Source organism: Bos taurus, chromosome 12 (genome assembly GCF_002263795.3).
Source record: "Bos taurus isolate L1 Dominette 01449 registration number 42190680 breed Hereford chromosome 12, ARS-UCD2.0, whole genome shotgun sequence".
Lineage (NCBI taxonomy): Eukaryota > Metazoa > Chordata > Mammalia > Artiodactyla > Bovidae > Bos > Bos taurus.
In genome coordinates, this window is record NC_037339.1 from 47,551,745 (window position 1) to 47,571,566 (window position 19,822).

General features: G+C 39.0%; 1 protein-coding gene and 1 non-coding gene across 4 annotated transcripts in view; both read left to right on the forward strand.

Moving 5' to 3' along the window:
• Nucleotides 1-19,822, forward strand: part of PIBF1 (progesterone immunomodulatory binding factor 1) — a 233,690-nt gene that overhangs the window by 18,836 nt on the left and 195,032 nt on the right. For all 3 annotated transcript variants that reach the window (XM_002691887.6, XM_059892258.1, XM_059892259.1), the window contains exons 4-5: nucleotides 1,413-1,611; nucleotides 7,261-7,380. In XM_002691887.6, the coding sequence (XP_002691933.2) occupies nucleotides 1,413-1,611; nucleotides 7,261-7,380 (319 nt within the window). The remainder of the gene's footprint in view (nucleotides 1-1,412; nucleotides 1,612-7,260; nucleotides 7,381-19,822) is intronic.
• On the forward strand, nucleotides 11,854-11,925 carry TRNAS-GGA (transfer RNA serine (anticodon GGA)). The gene has a single exon. It is a non-coding gene; the product is annotated as a tRNA-Ser (tRNA).

The window sequence follows — 19,822 nt, forward strand, 5'->3', positions numbered from 1 at the left end:
GTTGGATTCTGAATATACTTTAAAGGTAAAGCCGGTAGGATGTCCTGATAGATTTAGAGTGGGGTTTAGGAGAGAAAGAATCAAGGATTGTACCAATCCTTGGCCTGAATAAATCAAAGGATGGAGTTGCTGTCAGTTAAGATGATGAAACCATAAAGGAATAGGTTTGTGAGTGAAGAGCAGGAGTTTAATTTGGAACATGTTGCTATTGCTAAGTCACTTAGTTGTGTCTAACTCTGTGCAACCCCATAGATGGCAGCCCACCAGGCTCCCCCATCCCTGGGATTCTCCAGGCAAGAACACTGGAATGGGTTGCCATTTCCTTCTCTAGTGCATAAAAGTGTAAAGTGAAAGTGAAGTCGCTGAGTCGTGTCCGACTCCTAGCGACCCCATGGACTGCAGCGGATATATATGAGAAGTCTGATCTAAAGAGATAAATCTGGGAGCCATTAGGATACAGACAGTATTTAATTCACGAGACTGGATGAATTCCCCAAGGGAGTGAACATAGACAAGAGGAGAGGACCAAGTAATCCCTACATTAAGATAAACAAGACAAAAAGAGTGGGAAAGTGTCGCCGATAAAACAGGAGAAAAATGAAGAGGAAAATAATATATAGTATCTAGGAAAGCAGATGAAGGAAGGAGAGGGCAGATATCTCAAGTGCTATTGACAGAGATAAAAAGAAATGAGAATTGGTTATCAACAATCTGGATTTTTCAGTTACCTGGAGATTTTGGTGGAAGCGTGAAAACCTGATTAGCCTTTGTTTAAGAGGAAAGGCGATGGAGAGAGTGCATATAGAAAACTTTTGAGAACAAAATGGGCAGTGAAATGGGGTCAAAAATTGTGGGGGCTTTTTTGTTCATTTGTTTTAAGATAGGACAAATAACAGTGTGTTTGTGTGTTGATGGGATACAGTCATGGGGGGAGGGGGGATTCATATGGTCCCTTACAGCTCAAAATTTTCCAGTAGGCAACTAACCTTGTCTACTACATATACTCCTTGAGAAAGGTGCCGATTACTGTTTTCATTACCTCATTGTCTGTACTGACATTATGGTGTTTCAGTGTTACCATCTTAAATTACCTGGATAAAGACAATGAAAATTACTTCAGTGAGTAGAGTCCAAAGCAGATATATCAGATTTACACCTTAAGCAGAGGAAATGTATAATTTTATAATTTGAATTTTAAAAGTTATTAACATTTTCTATTTAATAATTTTTTTGGCTGCACACTTGGTATAACTTTGTCATTTCGTGTTTAACTGGCTAAGTAAGCATTTAGCTGGAACCAAAAATATTGTTAAGTTGCTCATTTAATTTGATGTTATTGTAAAATAGGAACTTTGAGAAATTATGTCTCCATGATTTTTTTTAACCTTACCATACATTCTCTGATATTGTAGAAAATATCAAGAACTAATGAAACAAGAAATGGAAACTATTTTACTGAGACAGAAACAACTAGAAGAGACAAATCTTCAACTAAGAGAGAAAGCTGGAGATATTCGTCGAAACCTGCGTGACTTTGAGTTGACAGAAGAGCAATATATGAAGCTAAAAAGTTTTCCTGAAGATCAGCTTTCTATTCCTGAATATGTATCTGTAAGTGTCTTGTATCATTAAAAACAAAAAAACTGTGTGTTTTCAGACTAAAATTTGCCATTTCCGTAGTAGCCATAACTTTTGAAGTACCCAAGTGATACATTAATTTATGGCTCAGATCTGAAGGTAGTGAAATGGTGTTCAGATGACCAAATTTTAAAGTGTATTGACCATTGAGCTCTGAAGTCAAGCAAATAAATAGGGTTAATGACTGGAAGATCCATAGAAATGAATTATTTTATCATGAACTCTGGCAGTTTGTAATGTTTATAGAGATAACAGTGGTTGCCAGGGGTTAGGGACAGCAGAGGAGAGGGGAGCGGTGTGATTATGAAGGAATAGCTTGAGGGAGATGATTATGGATCTGTGTAGGTCCAGTTCTAAACTGTGGTGTTGGTTACACGGCTGTGTACATAGGATTGATCTATGGCAGTGGTCTCAAATATTTTTAGTATCAGTATCATTTACACTCTAAAAATTATTGAGGACATCAAATAGCTTTTGTTTATGTGAACTGTATCTGTTAATATTTATCATTATTGAAATTAAAACTTAGACATTTTTAAAACATAAGAGTACATAAGCACAAACTTCATTAGTATTAAGAGCGATGTTATCATCACACATCGTATAGCCACTGGCAGATGCCACTTAACTTAAGCATAAGAGTAAAACAGGCAAAACTAAACAAAAAAAATACAGCAGGCAAAATATATTAGTCTTACTAAGATGGATTGGAATGGGTGAATTTAACTCTGATGAGCATTATATCTACTACTATGGGCAGGAATCCCTTACAAGAAATGGAGTAGCCATCATAGTCAACCAAAGAGTCTGAAATGCAGTACTTGGATGCAGTCTCAAAAATGACAGAATGATCTCAGTTTGTTTCCAAGGCAAACCATTCAATATCACAGTAATCCAAGTCTATGCCCCGACCAGTAATGCAGAAGAAGCTGAAGTTGAACAGTTCTATGAACACCTACAAGACTTTCTAGAACTAACACCCAAAAAAGATGTCCTTTTCATTATAGGGGACTGGAATGCAAAAGTAGGAAGTCAAGAAACACCTGGAATAACAGGCAAATTTGGCCTTGGAGTACAGAATGAAGCAGGTCAAAGGCTAATAGAATTCTGCCAAGAGAACACACTGGTCATAGCAAACACCTTCTTCCAACAACACAAGAAAAGACTCTGCACATGGACATTACCAGATGGTCGATACCAAAATCAGATTGATTATATTCTTTGCAGCCAAAGATGGAAAAGCTCTGTACAGGCAGCAAAAACAAGACCAGGAGCTGACTGTGGCTCAGATCATGAACTCCTTATTGCCAAATTCAGACTGAAATTGAAGAAAGTAGACAAACCACTAGACCATTCAGGTATGACCTAAATCAAATCCCTATGACTATACAGTGGAAGTGAGAAATAGATTTAAGGGACTAGATTTGATAGAGTACTTGATGAACTGTAGATGGAGTTTTGTGACATTATACAGGAGAAGGAAACAGGGATCAAGACCATCCCCAAGAAAAAGAAATGTGAAAAAGCAATTTGGCTGTCTGAGGAGGCTTTACAAATAGCTGTGAAAAGAAGGGAAGTGAAAAGCAAAGGGAGAAAAGGAAAGATATACCCATTTGAATGCAGAGTTCCAGAGAATAGCAAGGAGAGATAAGAAAGCCTTCCTCAGCGATCAATGCAAAGAAATAGAGGAAAACAATAGGATGGGAAAGACTAGAGATCTTTTCAAGAAATTTACAGATACCAAGGGAACATTTCATGCAAAGATGGGCTCAAAAAAGGACAAAAACGGTACGGACCTAACAGAAACAGAAGATATTAAGAAGAGGTGGCAAGAATATACAGAAGAACTGTACAAAAAAGATCTTCACGACCCAGATAATCATGATGGTGTGATCACTGACCTAGAGCCAGACATCCTGGAATGTGAAGTCAAGTGGGCCTTAGAAAGCATCACTGCAAACACAGCTAGTGGAGGTGATGGAATTCCAGTTGAGCTATTTCAGATCCTGAAAGATGATGCTCTGAAAGTGCTGCACTCAATATGCTAGCAAATTTGTAAAACTCAGCAGTGGCCACAGGACTGGAAAAGGTAAGTTTTCATTCCAATCCCAAAGAAAGGCAATGTAAAGAATGCTCAAACTACCACACAATTGCAGTCATCTCACGCACTAGTAAAGCGATGCCTAAAATTCTCCAAGCCAGGCTTTAGCAATATGTGAACTGTGAACTTCCAGATGTTCAAGCTGGTTTTAGAAAAGGCAGAGGAACCAGAGATCAAATTGCCAACATCCGCTGGATCATCGAAAAAGCAAGAGAGTTCCAGAAAAAACATCTATTTCTGCTTTATTGACTATTCCAAAGCCTTTGACTGTGTGGATCACGATAAACTGTGGAAAATTCTGAAAGAGATGGGAATACCAGACCACCTGATCTGCCTCTTGAGAAATTTGTATGCAGGTCAGGAAGCAACAGTTAGAACTGGACATGGAACAACAGACTGGTTCCAAATAGGAAAAGGAGTCTGTCAAGGCTGTATATTGTCACCCTGATTATTTAACTTATATGCAGAGTACATCATGAGAAACGCTGGACTGGAAGAAACACAAGCTGGAATCAAGATTGCTGGGAGAAAAATCAATAACCTCAGATATGCAGATGACACCCACCCTTATGGCAGAAAGTGAAGAAGAACTAAAGATCTTCTTGATGAAAGTGAAAGTGGAGAGTGAAAAAGTTGGCTTAAAGCTCAACATTCAGAAAACTAAGATCATGGCATCTGGTCCCATCACTTCATGGCAAATAGATGGGGAAACAGTGTCAGACTTTATTTTTCTGGGCTCCAAAATCACTGCAGATGGTGATTGCACCCATGAAATTAAAAAGACGCTTTCTCCTTGGAAGGAAAGTTATGACCAACCTAGACAGCATATTAAAAAGCAGAGACATTACTTTGTCAACACAGGTCCGTCTAGTCGAGGCTATGGTTTTTCCAGTGCTCATGTATGGATTTGAGAGTTGGACTATAAATATGAAAGCTGAACACCAAAGAATTGATGCTTCTGAACTGTGGTTTTGGAGAAGACTCTTGAGAGTCTCTTGGACTGCAAGGAGATCCAACCAGTACATCCTAAATGAGATCAGTCCTGAGTGTTCATTGGAAGGATTGATGTTGAAGCTGAAACTCCAATACTTTGGCCACCTGATGCGAAGAGCTGACTCATTTGAAAAGACCCTGATGCTGGGAAAGATTTAGGGCAGGAGGAGAAGTGGATAACAGAGGATAAGATGGTTGGATGGCATCACTGAATCAATGGACAAGGGTTTGGGTGGACTCCGGGAGTTGGTAATGGACAGGGAGGCCTGGCACGCTGCGATTCATGGCGTCGCAAAGAGTCAGACATGACTGAATGACTGAACTGAACTAGGCAAATAGTTTTGATCCCGTGGATTTACTGAAAGTGTCTCAGAGTGGCAGCAGTGGCGTGCGGGTCCCAAGAGCACACATCCCACCACACTGCAAGTTTGTGATACACAGAAGTCATTTCACCCTAAGAGGCTTGAAAGTTTTCATCTGTAAAAGGCTAAATAATAATAACAGTATCTTTATTCAATATCTTATAATAATATAAGATGAAAAAGAATCAGAAAGAGTATATATATATATATATATATGTATTTATGTGTAACTGAATCATCTTGCTGTACACCTGAAACTAACAGAACATTGTAAATCAACTACTTCACGTAAAAAAAATAATAAATTAACAACACTTTTCTGTTGAGGTAATTGTGAAGATTAAGTGTGAATATGTACGTAGAAAGCTTAATAGTGCTTAGAACTTAGTAAACACATAGTAAATACTATCTATTATTTTTGCTGGAGTGGTGATTGCCTCTCTTGATTCTCATTTGGATTAGGTTTCCAGATTAATAATTTCCTATAAAATGGAGTACTGTTTTGTTTGTCTAGCTTTTTATTTAACTAGGCAATGGCAACCCACTCCAGTACTCTTGCCTGGAAAATCCCAGGGACGGCAGAGCCTAGTGGGCTGCTGTCTGTGGGGTCGCACAGAGTCGGACACGACTGAAGTGACTTAGCAGCAGCAGCTCAAGCATAAATTTTTCTGCCTTCAGTACTGTCCAAAACCAGTGAGAATCTCAAGTGCTGTCATTGAGGCTCTTTACTCATCCTAGCTGGAAAGTATTCCATTAGTGGCAGTCATATATGTTTTTGTTCTCTGGTTTGTTCTTTGTCTTATCTTTTGTTTTCAGACAGTATTGTCCTAATTAGTTAATTATACACAGATTCTTTGTGTTAAGTACTAGCTTTAGTACTGGCCTCTTACCAAATGTGGTACTCCTCCAATACAGCAATACATTAAGGAGTTTCAGATTGTATGACTGTACAATAATTAGTCCTTACTTGCCCTCTCCTAATTTACAGATAGCTTAGTTTTGTAGAAACTTGTCAGATGGAACACTTTACTAAGTTAAGGCAGCCAGATTCCCCTGAGAGAATTGAGAGTGGAAAGAGAAATCTGAACTGAATGGGAATAGTGACATGAAGGATACCTCCTGATTATTTATCCCTTTCACGGCATTGGTAGTAAGTAGAGCTTCACCCAGAGCCTAAGAAGGTGCTAGTGGTTTAGTTGCTAAGTCATTTCTGACTCTGCGACCCCGTGGACTATAGCCCACAGGGCTCCTCTCTCCATGGGGTTCTCCAGGCAAGAATACCGGAGTGGGTTGCCATTTCCTTCTCCAAGGCTTTGCATATACATATATTTAGGCACTGGGGACAGAGCAGTGCACAGACCAGACAAATATTCCTGTCCTCCCAGAGATCGCATTCCTGTGGAGCAACACACACAGCAAACTAAACCAAGTAGCATGTTTGTCATAAATGGTATGGAGAAAAGAGCAGAGTGAAAAGTAGGAACTGCTGTCACTGAAGGTACTGTATTAAATCAGGTTAGGCGAGGGAATTCCCTGCAGTCTAGTGTTAGGACTCCATGCTCTCACTGCCACAGGCCTGGGTTCAATCCGTGATTGAAGAACTAAAATCCCTCAAGCAGTGTAGCCTGGCCAAAAAATATATATATATCAGGGGAGTCAGGGAAGGTTTTACTGATAAGGTCATATCTGATCAGAGACCTGAAGGGAGTGAAAGCATGAGCCATACATTTGCATGTGGGAAGAGCTTGCTTTCCTATCAGAGGAAATAGCAAGAGCAAAACTTTTGAACACTTGATATGTTCAGGAAATAAGCTGATAGTGTAGAATGAGCTGTAGTAGGAGGTGAGAAGTAAGGAGGAAGTGGAGTATTGATAGAAGAGAGGAAAGAGAGACTGTGTCAGGGCCGGGGACTTATAGATAATCTGGGCCTTGAAGGGACTAAATTGAACTCAAAGTATTATAGTCAGGGTCAATTAAAGACCATCTTGTTTTAGTTTGAACAAAAAATTTAATGTATAGGCATATAATCTGAAACCCCTTAACACTTTTCTTTATTACCTTAATACTTTTATTTATACTACTGATAATTGAGAGTGCTATTAATTAGCAAATTTTAATTGTAATTTGCATTGCACGACTGCTTATTGATTTTTTTTTTTTTTTAAGATTCGGTTCTATGAACTAGTGAATCCATTGAGAAAGGAAATCTCTGAACTACAAGTGAAAAAGAATGACCTGGCAGAAGAATTAAGTGCAAACAAAGGTCAACTGAAACAACTGACTGAGGTTTGTCTAATTTTGATCCCTGGTGGTAAGAGACTCCAAGGAGCGCTTAAGATTTGTGATAAGGAGTATAAAAGTCAGGGATAGAAAAATGGGACTTGAGCATGCTGACTGCTATGATTCTTCGTAAGTAGTGGGAAGGAGATGAGACTGCAAATAGCCATCTTAAAGACTGATAGGGTACCTCCATGATACTGACCTGTAATCCTCAGCTGAGTGTTTTGTTCTTGTAATTCATTTCATTCTCAGTTCTTCATTACAGATCCACCCTGTGGGTGATATGAAAGGGAGCCTGGTCCATTTATTAGTCATTTAGTCTCTTCATCAAATACAGTTACTTCCCCTAATACCTGTTCAGAGCACGTGCTCTGATACTAGCATCCATCCCTGTGAGGCCCGGTGCCATGCCATGTGGTGCCATGACAGCGGTGAAGACAAGTGTCTGCCCTTCCAGAGTTCAAATTCTAGTAAGGCGGAGTTACACCTTAGATGAGATCTTGACACTCATTTTTTGTGTGACCTTGAGCAAGTTGTTCAGTATTTCCTGCTCTGTCAAATGGAGAAGATAATCTTATTTTTCTGTTCATTTCATTGAAGTGCCCACACTTCTGTTTCAAAGTAAAAATGTGATTTTTAGTAAAGTTGCATATAAATAGCTATTTTGTGTTCTACTTCAAGGGCAACTTTTACCAAAGGTCTACTTTCCAGAAATAAATTATTGTAATTTAATTTATATTTTGATGCTCTGATTTGCAGCACTATTAGTGCTGGATGGAATCTACTTCTGTTGTTGGTATAGAGCCACTATTGCAGGCAAATGAAGGCTCAGCTTCCCTCTTCTGGTAGGAGCACTGAAGTCATCAGGAGCCATGCCAGAGGGCCTACACGGGTCCACTGTGGTTGTTTTTTTCTGCTGTTAACCTGCCACATTGTTGTGCACATCTACAGAGATAGCTCTTAATTTTAAAAAATTTGCATCCAGAGTCACAATAATAAAGGACAAAGTTCGAAGGCCTCCGTTTGTCTTCTAACTAATTTTGCAGCCTTGGGCAAGTCATCTACTTTCTGTTGTGTCTGTTAAATGGCCAGGGTCGTGGTGGCGGTGGCACAGGGTTTGTCAGAGACAAGGCAGATGAGTTTTCAGACTTGGTTCTGCCGTACCTCATGGCACCTCAGCATCCATCAAGGACTTCTTGTATTTTAGAGGGAGTCTGGAAGAGCTTTCTATCCTCGTTTCTATCAAACCACCTCTTTTTAAAATCACTTTTGACATTTGGGGATTCTACAAGTGATTTCTCCTTAACAAAGGATTCTTTGACCCCCTCCCCCCACAAAAAGTCTTGAATCTCTAAAATTGTCATATTTTTTCTGTGTGGTAAAGCAAGTCTCTCTACTCTCAAGGGTCAGTAATGGCATTATATCCCAGATTTTAGTTTGTTTCAACCTTACTAACACCTTTAGTGTTTTATTCACATGAAAGCATAGATAATTAACACTGGTTTCATTCATAGGGTCCCTGAGTGCTTTTAGTGCACTGCTGCTGCTGCTGCTGCTAAGTTGCTTCAGTCGTGTCCGACTCTGTGCGACCCCATAGACGGCAGCCCACCAGGCTCCTCCATCCCTGGGATTCTCCAGGCATAATTCTTAAACACAGAAGCAGTTTTATTTTTGAACATGTTTGGCTTCTCCAGAAAAAACAAAACCAACAGGATATATAAATATTTATGGATAGAGATATATTTTAAGAAATTTACTCACATAGTTGTAGCAAACTATGTGCAAGCTTATGTGCATGTATGCTAAATCGCTTCAGTCGTGTCTGACTCTTTGCACCCCTATGGACTGAAGCCCACCAGGCTCCTCTGTCCATGGGATTCTCCAGGCAAGGATACTGGAGTTGGTTGCCACGCCCTCCTCCAGGGGATCTTCTAGACCCCGGGATTGAACCTACGTCTTTTACATCTCCTGCATTGGCAGGTGGGTTCTTTACCACTAGCGCCACCTACCTGGGAAGCCCCTGTAGAGGCTTGGCGAGTCCAAAATCTTAACAGCGTAAGCTGGCAGCCTGGAAATTCAAGAGAAGGTTGCAGTTTGAGTCCAAAGACTATCTGCTGACAAAATTCCTTCTTATTCAGTCTCAGTTTTACTAAGGCCTTAACTGATTGGATGAGGCCCATATGGGAGGTAAACTGCCGTTCTCAAAGTCTACTGGTTTAAATGTTAATCTCAGCTTAAAAAATGCCTTCACAGAAACATCTAGTATAACGTTTGACAAAGTATTTAGGTACCATGGTCTAACCAAATTGACATAAAAAATTAACCATCACAGAACTTTTCTATCTACAAGTTTGCTTCTTAAAGTTTTACCACCTTTCAGCTAAAAATATAATCCTATGTCTTAAAACTCTTCCTGAATTTCATACTATAAAGGGAAAATTGAATCACATTCAGGAAAAAACTGTTAAATAATGCCTTATATCTATAATAAAAGATCCTAGAAACTCAGAGAATATGGTTTAAACATAATAGAATTACTTTTGTATTGAAACCACACTTAAAGTTAGATTTTCTGCTCTGTCAAGGGCCTAGTACAGATCAACTTACCCAACACAAAGAAAACATAGAGTGAATATTTTTATTTTGTTTATATTTTTTATTTTTACTTTTTGGCTATGCCATGTGGGATCTTAGTGGGATTTTGTTTCCTGACCAAGAATCGAACCTGTGCCCCCTGCAGTGGAAGTGCAGAGCCTTAATCAGTGGACCACCGAGGAATATTGATGGTCCACCCTAGACTGAATATTTTTAAATGAAAAGTCAAACCAGCAAGGTCCTTCTTTTTTATAAGGGTATGTGAATCAGTGTTAACATTTAATGTTAAAAGAAATTTTTTTGGCACTATTTTGTGGAGGTTTATTTTTTGAGGTGGTTTGTTAAATTATTTACTGCTTTGATATTTGGGGACTTCAGAGATACTAGTTTAAGTTTCATCTCTGCAGTTTGATGATGGTGTGATGATCTTGGTTAAAGAACTTAGTCTTCTCTACCCCTTCAGTTCCCATGATAAAAATACGGATGAGAATATGTAACACCTCCCTCACTTACATGGTCATTATTATGAGAATAAAATTCAGTCAGTAAATATTCACTGTACACCTGTTATGTGCCAAGCATTGTTATAGGTATGTGGGGTACCTCAGTGAATAAAACAAAGATCTCTGGCTTTGTGAAAATTATATTTTAAAAGGAGTGCAGGGAAACAAACAGTAAACATTATATTAGAAAGGAAGCACAAAGTAAACTATCAAATTTACAGACAGCAAAGTTTTTCAGGGGTAAAATACTGTTACCAGTAAGGCAAATTGGAGGACCATCTCAGAAGATAAGTAAATATTATAACCTATAATAATAGGTGTTTTCTTTTATACATCTCATAGCTTATGATCCCAAAATTAGCACATTCAAAAATAATTAGCAGCCCTGCTGCTGCTGCTGCTGCTGCTGCATCGCTTCAGTTGTGTCCGACTGTGCGACCCCATAGATGGCAGCCCACCAGGCTCCCCCGTCCCTGGGATTCTCCAGGCAAGAGTACTGGAGTGGGTTGCCATTGCCTTCTCCAAGCAGCCCTAGAGAGAGTAATTTTTTCTGTTTTATTATGAAAGTTTTCAAGCTATAGATAACTAGAAAAAATTTTACAGGGAACACCTAATTTCTGCCTGATAATTTATACTTACCTTAATCTGTCCATCCACCAGTAATATTTATGAGAAATTGCCAGATTTTTTTTTTTTTATGTATCAATAGTTCCTTTATATTGTTGGGGAATATTTAATTGTATGGATATATTCATTCTTCCTTGATGGGTATTTGAGTTATTTCCACTTTGAACACATTATAAGTGAAGCTGCTCCAGACTTTTGAACATTGGCTTTGTATGGACATACATTTTTGTTTTTTCTTAGGTAAAATTTAAGAGTGATATTTTTTACTTCTAGATTTCTATGTGTTGTTTATTATTGTTTTTATTGCTCTGGTATTTGTATTTTCATTATGAGCATATTTTCCTTTATACCACTGAGAATAGTTAAAACCTCTACTTGAAAATCTTTCTCTGCCAATTCCAAAATCTGGGTCACCTCAGAGTTGGTTTTTGTTGACTGTCTTTTCTTTTAAGAATGGGTCACGTTTTCCTGTTTCTTCAAAGGTCAAGTAACTTTTCAAATTGTTTATTTAAATCATAGAGTAAATGTAGATCTTAACAGTACAACTGCTATGTTGGATAGACTGCATTTTGACAGTTACTGATGTTTTTGTTGTAGCAGGAATTTAACTAATTTATACTCAAGCTGTATACTCTGTCTCTTGGGCAGCATGTGAAATTTCAGTTGAGTTTTTTTTTTTTGGCCTAAGTAGGACTGCTTGGGTCTGTCCTACCTGTATGTTGTTCAGAGGTCAGCCAGATATTTGGCAGAGGCTTCCCTGGTGGCTCAGAGGTAAAAGCGTCTGCCTGGAATGCAGGAGACCTGGGTTCAATCCCTGGGTTGGGAAGATTCCCTGGAGAAGGAAATGGCAACCCACTCCAGTAGTCTTGCCTGGAGAATCCCATGGAGGGAGGAGCCTGGTAGGCTGCAGTCCATATGGTCACAAAGAGTTGGACACGACTGAGCGACTTCACGACACGACATGATAATCCACAGAATGGAGTTCCCCTTCTCTGTCTCTAGAATTCCCTCCTCACTTTAGAGCATCTGAGTTACCCATACTCTGTTTTCTGGTTCTTCAAGCTAGAAAGATGAAGGATTTTCTGTTACACATTTGTCATCTTACTTGGCACGTGGTAGCTCTGCCTTCCAGCTAAAAGGCTTTTTTTTTTAAAGGAGACACCAGGAAATTCACCCAGTGCTGTTCCATTCTTCCTCTGGTAGATTATATCCCTCCAGAATCTGCCTGATTTGGGTCACTTTGTTATGCATTCAGGTGGTTGTTGTATATTTTGCCAGAATTTGAGATTGTATTGCTAGTAGGGTTGGTCAGATGGAACTTACAGATTCATCACCAGAAATGGAACCACCTTACAATTTTGTCTGAAACACAAGTGAAGAAAAAGAAAATACATTCTGTGCATGTGAAATATTTGGCTTTGAAACCCGCTGTTTTCTCTAAAAAGAACCTTGGCTTTGTTAGTCTTTCTTTCAACATTTTTAACTTTGTACTGACAGGGGTGATGACTCATGAGGCATTATTTGTTGTTGTCCTGTTGCTAAGTAGTGTCCAGCTCTTTGTGACCCCATGGACTACAGCACATCAGGCTTCCCTGTCCTTCACTGTCTCCCGGAGTTTGCTCACATTCACGTCCATTGAGTCTGTGATGCTGTCTAACCATCTTATCATCTGCCGCCCTGTTCTCCTCTTGCAGTCTTTCCCAGCATCAGGTCTTTTCCAGTGAGACAGTTCTTTGCATCAGGTGGTCGAAGTACTAGAGCTTCAGCTTCAGTATCAGTCCTTCCAATGAATATTCAGGGTTGATCTCCTTTAGGATTGACTAGTTTGATTTCCTTGCAGTCCAAAGGACTCTCAAGTACCACAATTCGAAAGCATCAATTCTTCAGCACTTAGCCTTCTTAATGGTCCAACTTTCACATCTGTACATGACTACTGGAAAAACCATAGCTTTGACTATACAGACTTTTCTTGACAAAGTGATCTTTGCTTTTTAATATGCTATCTAGGTTTCTCATAGGCATTATTAGGGGAAATATTAAAAGTAAAATAAAATGCATCACTAGACCTTGAACAAAATGTACAGTTTTGGACATTGTGACTTTGGTTGTTTGCACATCTTATTTATTAATAATTGTTGAATTCCTTATATAGCTATAAAGTTCAGAGTTTAGAAACTAAAATCTGGTATTTGGGCAACCGAGTTGACTATCTGAGGACATACACAGATTAAGATGGGTCAAATGAACCCCAAAGCTGGGGAAAATGTAACTGAAGTTCATAGAAATCACAAAATCATGAAATCACATAAGGTGAGGATTGACTTGCAAGAGGAGAAACTCGGGACAAATACACGAGGGTGGTATTATTTCATAGAACAGTTCAGTTCAGTCACTCTGTCATGTCCGACTCTTTGTGACCCCATGGACTGCAGCCTGCCAGGCTCCCTGTCCATCACCAACTCCCAGAGCTTACTCAAGCTCATGTCCATTGAGTTGGTGATGCCATCCAACCATCTCATCCTCTGTTGTTCTTTTCTCTTCCTGCCTTCAGTCTTTCCCAGCATCAGGGTCTTTTCAAATGAGTCAGTTCTTCACATCAGGTGGCCAAAGTGTTGGAGTTTCAGTTTCAGCATCAGTCTTTCCTGTGAATATTCAGGACTGATCTCCTCTAAGATTCACTGGTTGGATCTTCTTGCAGTCCAAGGGACTCTCAAGAGGCTTCTTCAACACTGCAGTTCAAAAGCATCAGTTCTTCGGCACTCAGCTTTCTATAAAGAAACTCTCACATCCATACATGACTGCTGGAAAAACCCACAGATAAGAGATAAAAAACTGATTTAGAAATGTAGTAGAATGTGACTTTTTGACCTTTAAAAAATAGAACATAAAACAAGTAGTAAATTAATAGAAACTTAAAAGAGGAAGCAACAGTTGACAAACATAAATGCCTCAAAAATGACAGGATCATGACAGTCCCATGGATACTAAGAGAAACTAAGATATTTGTTAGTTATGTCTCTGAGTTTTGTAACTGGGAGTTAGGGAAACAAACTTTCCACTCTACTAAGACTGTGGGATTAAGTTTGTCTTTTCCAAAATGATCTTAATTTTCTTTACCACATGGTGGCAGCATATATCCATTGATTTCTATAATCAGTTTTGGGCTACTCAGAAAATACTGTCATTGCCAAAGCTTTACTGTGTTACCTTATTTTCCTTTATATTTCTTATTTCATATCTGTTTCCTTAAACCAATCAAATAATATGTCTTCCTAATAAAATTCAGTTGATCTATAACTGGGAGATAGAATTTTAAGAAGCAAACTTTTCTGGCATAATATGCCAGATCAAAGATGTCTCAGTTATTAACCCTGATATCATAATTATACCTAACAGATACATTCAGAGATGTTAAAGCCCCACAAGTACACAGTTAGTTATGCTTTTATTCATATATTCTGCTACCTCATGGCAGATAATGAGGTGAAAAACTAATTTAGAAACGTAATAGAAGGTGATTTTTTGACCTTTAAAAAAGAAGTCACCAATTTTAGTAGATGAAATTTCTTGAATTTTCTTTCATTAATTTTTTCTACATCTTTAGTTATTTGGAAATAATATCTATTGTAGATACTAACACTGGAAAATAAGGCTCATCTTCTACTTCAAGTTTAGAGTCTTTAAGTGTCAGTAACATAGTCTAATTATAGCATATTTTGAGCTGTTACGTATGTGAACTTGTGTATAGTACTTAGTGTTTTCATAAGTGCTGTACTTTTATTTTCTATTTATGAAATCTCTTTGTAACAGGTCAGAATTCTGGTCCAGTGCATGTAGTTAAGCTATTTGCAGCTGTTATGCTATTGTAGAGTTATTTTCAGCATGCTTCTTTCATTTCAAAAGAAATAAGTGCTAATACCAATAAGGCATTAATGAGTCTGCGTGCAGTGACATGAAGTTTCAGGTTGTTGTTTAGTCCCAAACTTATGTCTGAATCTCTAGCTATCCCATGGACCATAGCCTTCCAGGCTCCTCTGTCCATGGGATTTCCCAGGCAAGAATCCTGGAGTGGGTTGCCATTTCCTTCTCCAGGGGATCTTCCCAGACCAGGGATTCGAACCCACATCTCCTGCATTGGCAGCCAGATTCTTTACCACTGAACCACCAGGGAAGCCCAAAGTTCCAAAGGGAAATGATGAAATATTTTTCTCTTATGAGAGCTTTGGTAACTAGGAAACCAAAGTGTTTTGTTCAAAGAACTTCCTTGTTTCGGAAACATAGTTACATTTGTTGAGAAAACTTCTGCAAGATTACCTTGAGGCTCATCTTAAGTATTTATACCTGAATAATCCTGTCTTTATTTGAATGAAAATGAAGTATTTCATTAATGATACATACTTGTGATTCAGGTTTTTTTTCATTTCAGGGATTAATTTAACTGTTTGTTTTCTGAAGTTTCTTTTTTATCCTGCCCAAAAGTGAATTTAAAATTCCCTTGTTAGATACATGCTATGATGATACTCATCAGTTATAGTTATTTTAGAGTATCTGACAAATTCATTCAGTTCAGTTTAGTCGCTCAGTCGTGTCCGACTCTTTGCGACCCCATGAGTTGCAGCACGCCAGGCCTCCCTGTCCATCACCAACTCCCGGAGTCCACCCAAACCTATATCCATCGAGTCGGTGATGCCATCCAGCCATCTCATCCTCTGCCCCCAATCCTTCCCAGCATTAGGGTCTTTTCCAATGAGTCAACTCTTCCCATCAGGTGGCCAAAGTATTGGAGTTTCAGCTTCAACATCAGTCCTTCCAATGAACACCCAGGACTGATCTCCTTTAGGATGGACTGGTTGAATCTCTTTGCAGTCCAAGAAACTCTCAAGAGTTTTCTCCAACACCACAGTTCAAAAGCATCAATTCTTCGGCACTCAGCTTTCTTCACCATCCAACTCTCACATCCATACATGACCACTGGAAAAACCATAGCCTTGACTAGACAGATCTTTGTTGGCAAAATAATGTCTCTGCTTTTAAATATGCTGTCTAGGTTGATCATAACTTTCCTTCCAAGGAGTAAGCGTCTTTTAATTTCATGGCTGCAATCACCATCTGCAGTGATTTTGGAGCCCCCAAAACTAAAGTCTGACACTGTTTCCACTGTTGCCCCATCTATTTGCCATGAAGTGATGGGACTAGATGCCATGATCTTAGTTTTCTGAATGTTGAGCTTTAAACCAACTTTTTCACTCTCCACTTTCACTTTCATCAAGAGGCTTTTGAGTTCCTCTTCACTTTCTGCCATAAGGGTGGTGTCATCTGCATATCTGAGGTTATTGATATTTCTCCCGGTAATCTTGATTCCAGTTTCTGCTTCTTCCAATCCAGCGTTTCTCATGATGTACTCTGCGTATAAGTTAAATAAGCAGGGTGACAATATGCAGCCTTGGCGTACTCCTTTTCCTATTTGGAACCAGTCTGTTGTTCCATGTCCAGTTCTAACTGTTGCTTCCTTGCACACAGGTTTCTCAAGAGACAGGTCAGATGGTCTGGTATCCCCATCTCTTTAAGCATTTTCCAGTAATAGTTTTGCCTCTCTATATTACATTTAAGTTGAATACGTGCTCCTTAAAACTTAGATTCCTAGATACTTTGGTAAGTTCTGATTTTGGTTTGAGATGAAGTTAAGAATCTCAATTTAAATCAACAGCCTAGGATTTTATTGTGGCAGGTTCATGGACTGTGCACACAAGTCTCTTTTGTTGTTGTTGTTTACTTCAGTTCAGTTCAGTTCAGTTTCTCAGTCGTGTCTGACTCTTTGCGACCGCATGAATCGCAGCACGCCAGGCCTCCCTGTCCATCACCAACTCCCGGAGTTCACTCAGACTCACGTCCATCGAGTCAGTGATACCATCCAGCCATCTCATCCTCTGTCATCCCCTTCTCCTCCTGCCCCCAATCCCTCCCAGCATCAGAGTCTTTTCCAATGAGTCAACTCTTCGCATGAGGTGGCCAAAGTACTGCAGTTTCAGCTTTAGCATCATTCCTTCCAAAGAACACCCAGGACTGATCTCCTTTAGGGTGGACTGGTTGGATCTCCTTGCAGTCCAAGGGACTCTCAAGAGTCTTCTCCAACATCACAGTTCAAAAGCATCAATTCTTCGGTGCTCAGCTTTCTTCACATTCCAACTCTCACATCCATATATGACTACTGGAAAAACCATAGCCTTGACTAGATGAACCTTTGTTGGCAAAGTAATGTTTCTGCTTTTTAATAGACTATCTAGATTGGTCATAACTTTCCTTCCAAGGAGTAAGCATCTTTTAATTTCATGGCTGCAGTCACCATCTGCAGTGATTTTGGAGCCCCCAAAATAAAGTCAGCCACTGTTTCCACTGTTTAACTGTGTAGATCATAACAAATTGTGGAAAATTCTTAAAGAGATGGGAATACCAAACCACCTTAACTGTCTTCTAAGAAACCTGTATGTAGGTCAAGAAGCAGCAGTTAGAACAGAATATGGAAAAATGGACTGGTTCAAAATTGGGAAAGGCGCACGATAAGCCTGACTATTGTCATTCTGCTTGTTTAACTTATGTACAGGATATGTCATGAGAAATGCCAGGCTGGATGACTCACTAACTGGAATCAAGATTGCTGGGAGAAATAGCAACAACTTCAAATATGCAGATAATACCACTTAATGGAAGAAAGTAAAGAGAACCTAAATAGCCTCTTGATGAGGGTTGAAAGAGGAGAGTGAAAAAGCTGGCTTAAAACTCAGCATTTAAAAAACTAAGATCATGGCATCCAGTCCCCTCATTTCATGGCAAATAGAAGGGAAAAAAATGGAAGCAGTGACAGATTTTATTTTCTTGGGCTCCAAAATCACTGTGGACAGTGACTGCAGCCATGAAATTAAAAGATGCTTGCTCCTTGGAAGGAAAGCTACAGCAAACCTATACAAGATATTAAAGAGCAGAGACATCTGTTTGCCGACAGAGGTCTGTGTAGTCAAAGCTATAGTTTTTCCAATAGTCATGTATGGATATGAGAGCTGGACCATAAAGAAGGTTAGCACCAAATAATTGATGCTTTTGAACTGTGTTGCTGGAGAAGACTCTTGAGAGTCCCTTGGACTGCAAGCAGATCAAACCAGTCAATCCTGAAGGAAATCAGCCCTGAATATTCATTGGAAGGACTAATGTTGATGCTAAAGATCCAATACTTTGGCTATAGACTTCTACGTATCAGAGGATGAGATGGTTGGATGGCATCATTGACTCAGTGGACATGAGTTTGAGCAAGTCCTGTGGGATAGTGAAGGACAGGAAAGCCTGGCATACTGCAGTTCATGGGATTGTAAAGAGTCAGACAGACTTAGAGACTAAACAACAACAATAATCAAGAAACATAAAGAAAAGGGTTTTAGAAAAACAAGGAGAAATTAATAAAAGTATAGTAATGATAGGAAAGTTTATAATATACTTCCTTCTGAATTGAATATATCTTATAGACATAAAAATGAGTCAGGGCTAGAAGAAATGAGCCAATCAATAATTTTGATTTAGTTGTTATAATAGAGTTTAAAATTCCTTGGCCAAGGGATAATTTTTTTTTTAATGTCAATAAAGGGAATTCCCTGGCTGTCCAGTGCTTAGGGTTTAATTCCTCCTAGTACTTTGCCAACAAAGGTTTGTCTAGTCAAGGCTATGGTTTTTCCTGTGGTCATGTATGGATGTGAGAGTTGGGTTGTGAAGAAAGCTGAGCGCCGAAGAATTGATGCTTTTGAACTGTGGTGTTGGAGAAGACTCTTGAGAGTCCCTTGGACTGCAAGGAGATCCAACCAGGCCATTCTGAAGGAGATCAGCCCTGGGATTTCTTTGGAAGGAATGATGCTAAAGCTGAAACTTTGGCCACCTTTGGCCAGTACTTTGGCCACCTCATGCGAAGAGTTGACTCATTAGGAAAGACTCTGATGCTGGGAGGGATTGGGGGCAGGAGGAGAACGGGACAACAGAGGATGAGATGGCTGAATGGCATCACTGACTCGATGGACATGAGTCTGAGTGAACTCCGGGAGTTGGTGATGGACAGGGAGGCCTGGCATGCTGCGATTCATGGGGTCGCAAAGAGTCGGATGTGACTGAGCAACTGATCTGATCTGATCTGAGGGGATCTAAGATCCCATAAGCTACATAGGGTGGCCAGTAAATTAATTAATTAATTAAATTCAATGAAAAGTTTGCAAAACGATCATGTATATACTTGGCCACATAGTGAAAGAGTTAAATGTTAGGGACAGATTTAATAGTTCCTATTTTTATTTTAATTTAGTAGTGGTCATTTATAGGGGACTGGCAATAAATTTGGAAATTAAACATTTTTTTTAGGTTAAAAGTAATAAACAAGAAAAACACTTTTTAGATCATAGAATAAGTAAAAATATGAAAACAAGAACATTTTACATCAAAATCTTTTAGACTTATTTAAAGCTGTGCCAGAGGAAAATCTGTAGCCTTAAATTACTTTTATAATTAATGAGAAGGATGAAAAATAAAAGCATATAGTAGTCAATTTTAGAAAGAAAAAAGAACAGTAAAAATAAGGAGTTTGGAATTATTGGACATTAATTAATATTGCCTGTAGCTCTGTGGTGACAGTCTTAAAAACTGAAAGAAATGTCCCAACAAAATATAGATTACCACAATAAGTAGAAGTGGAG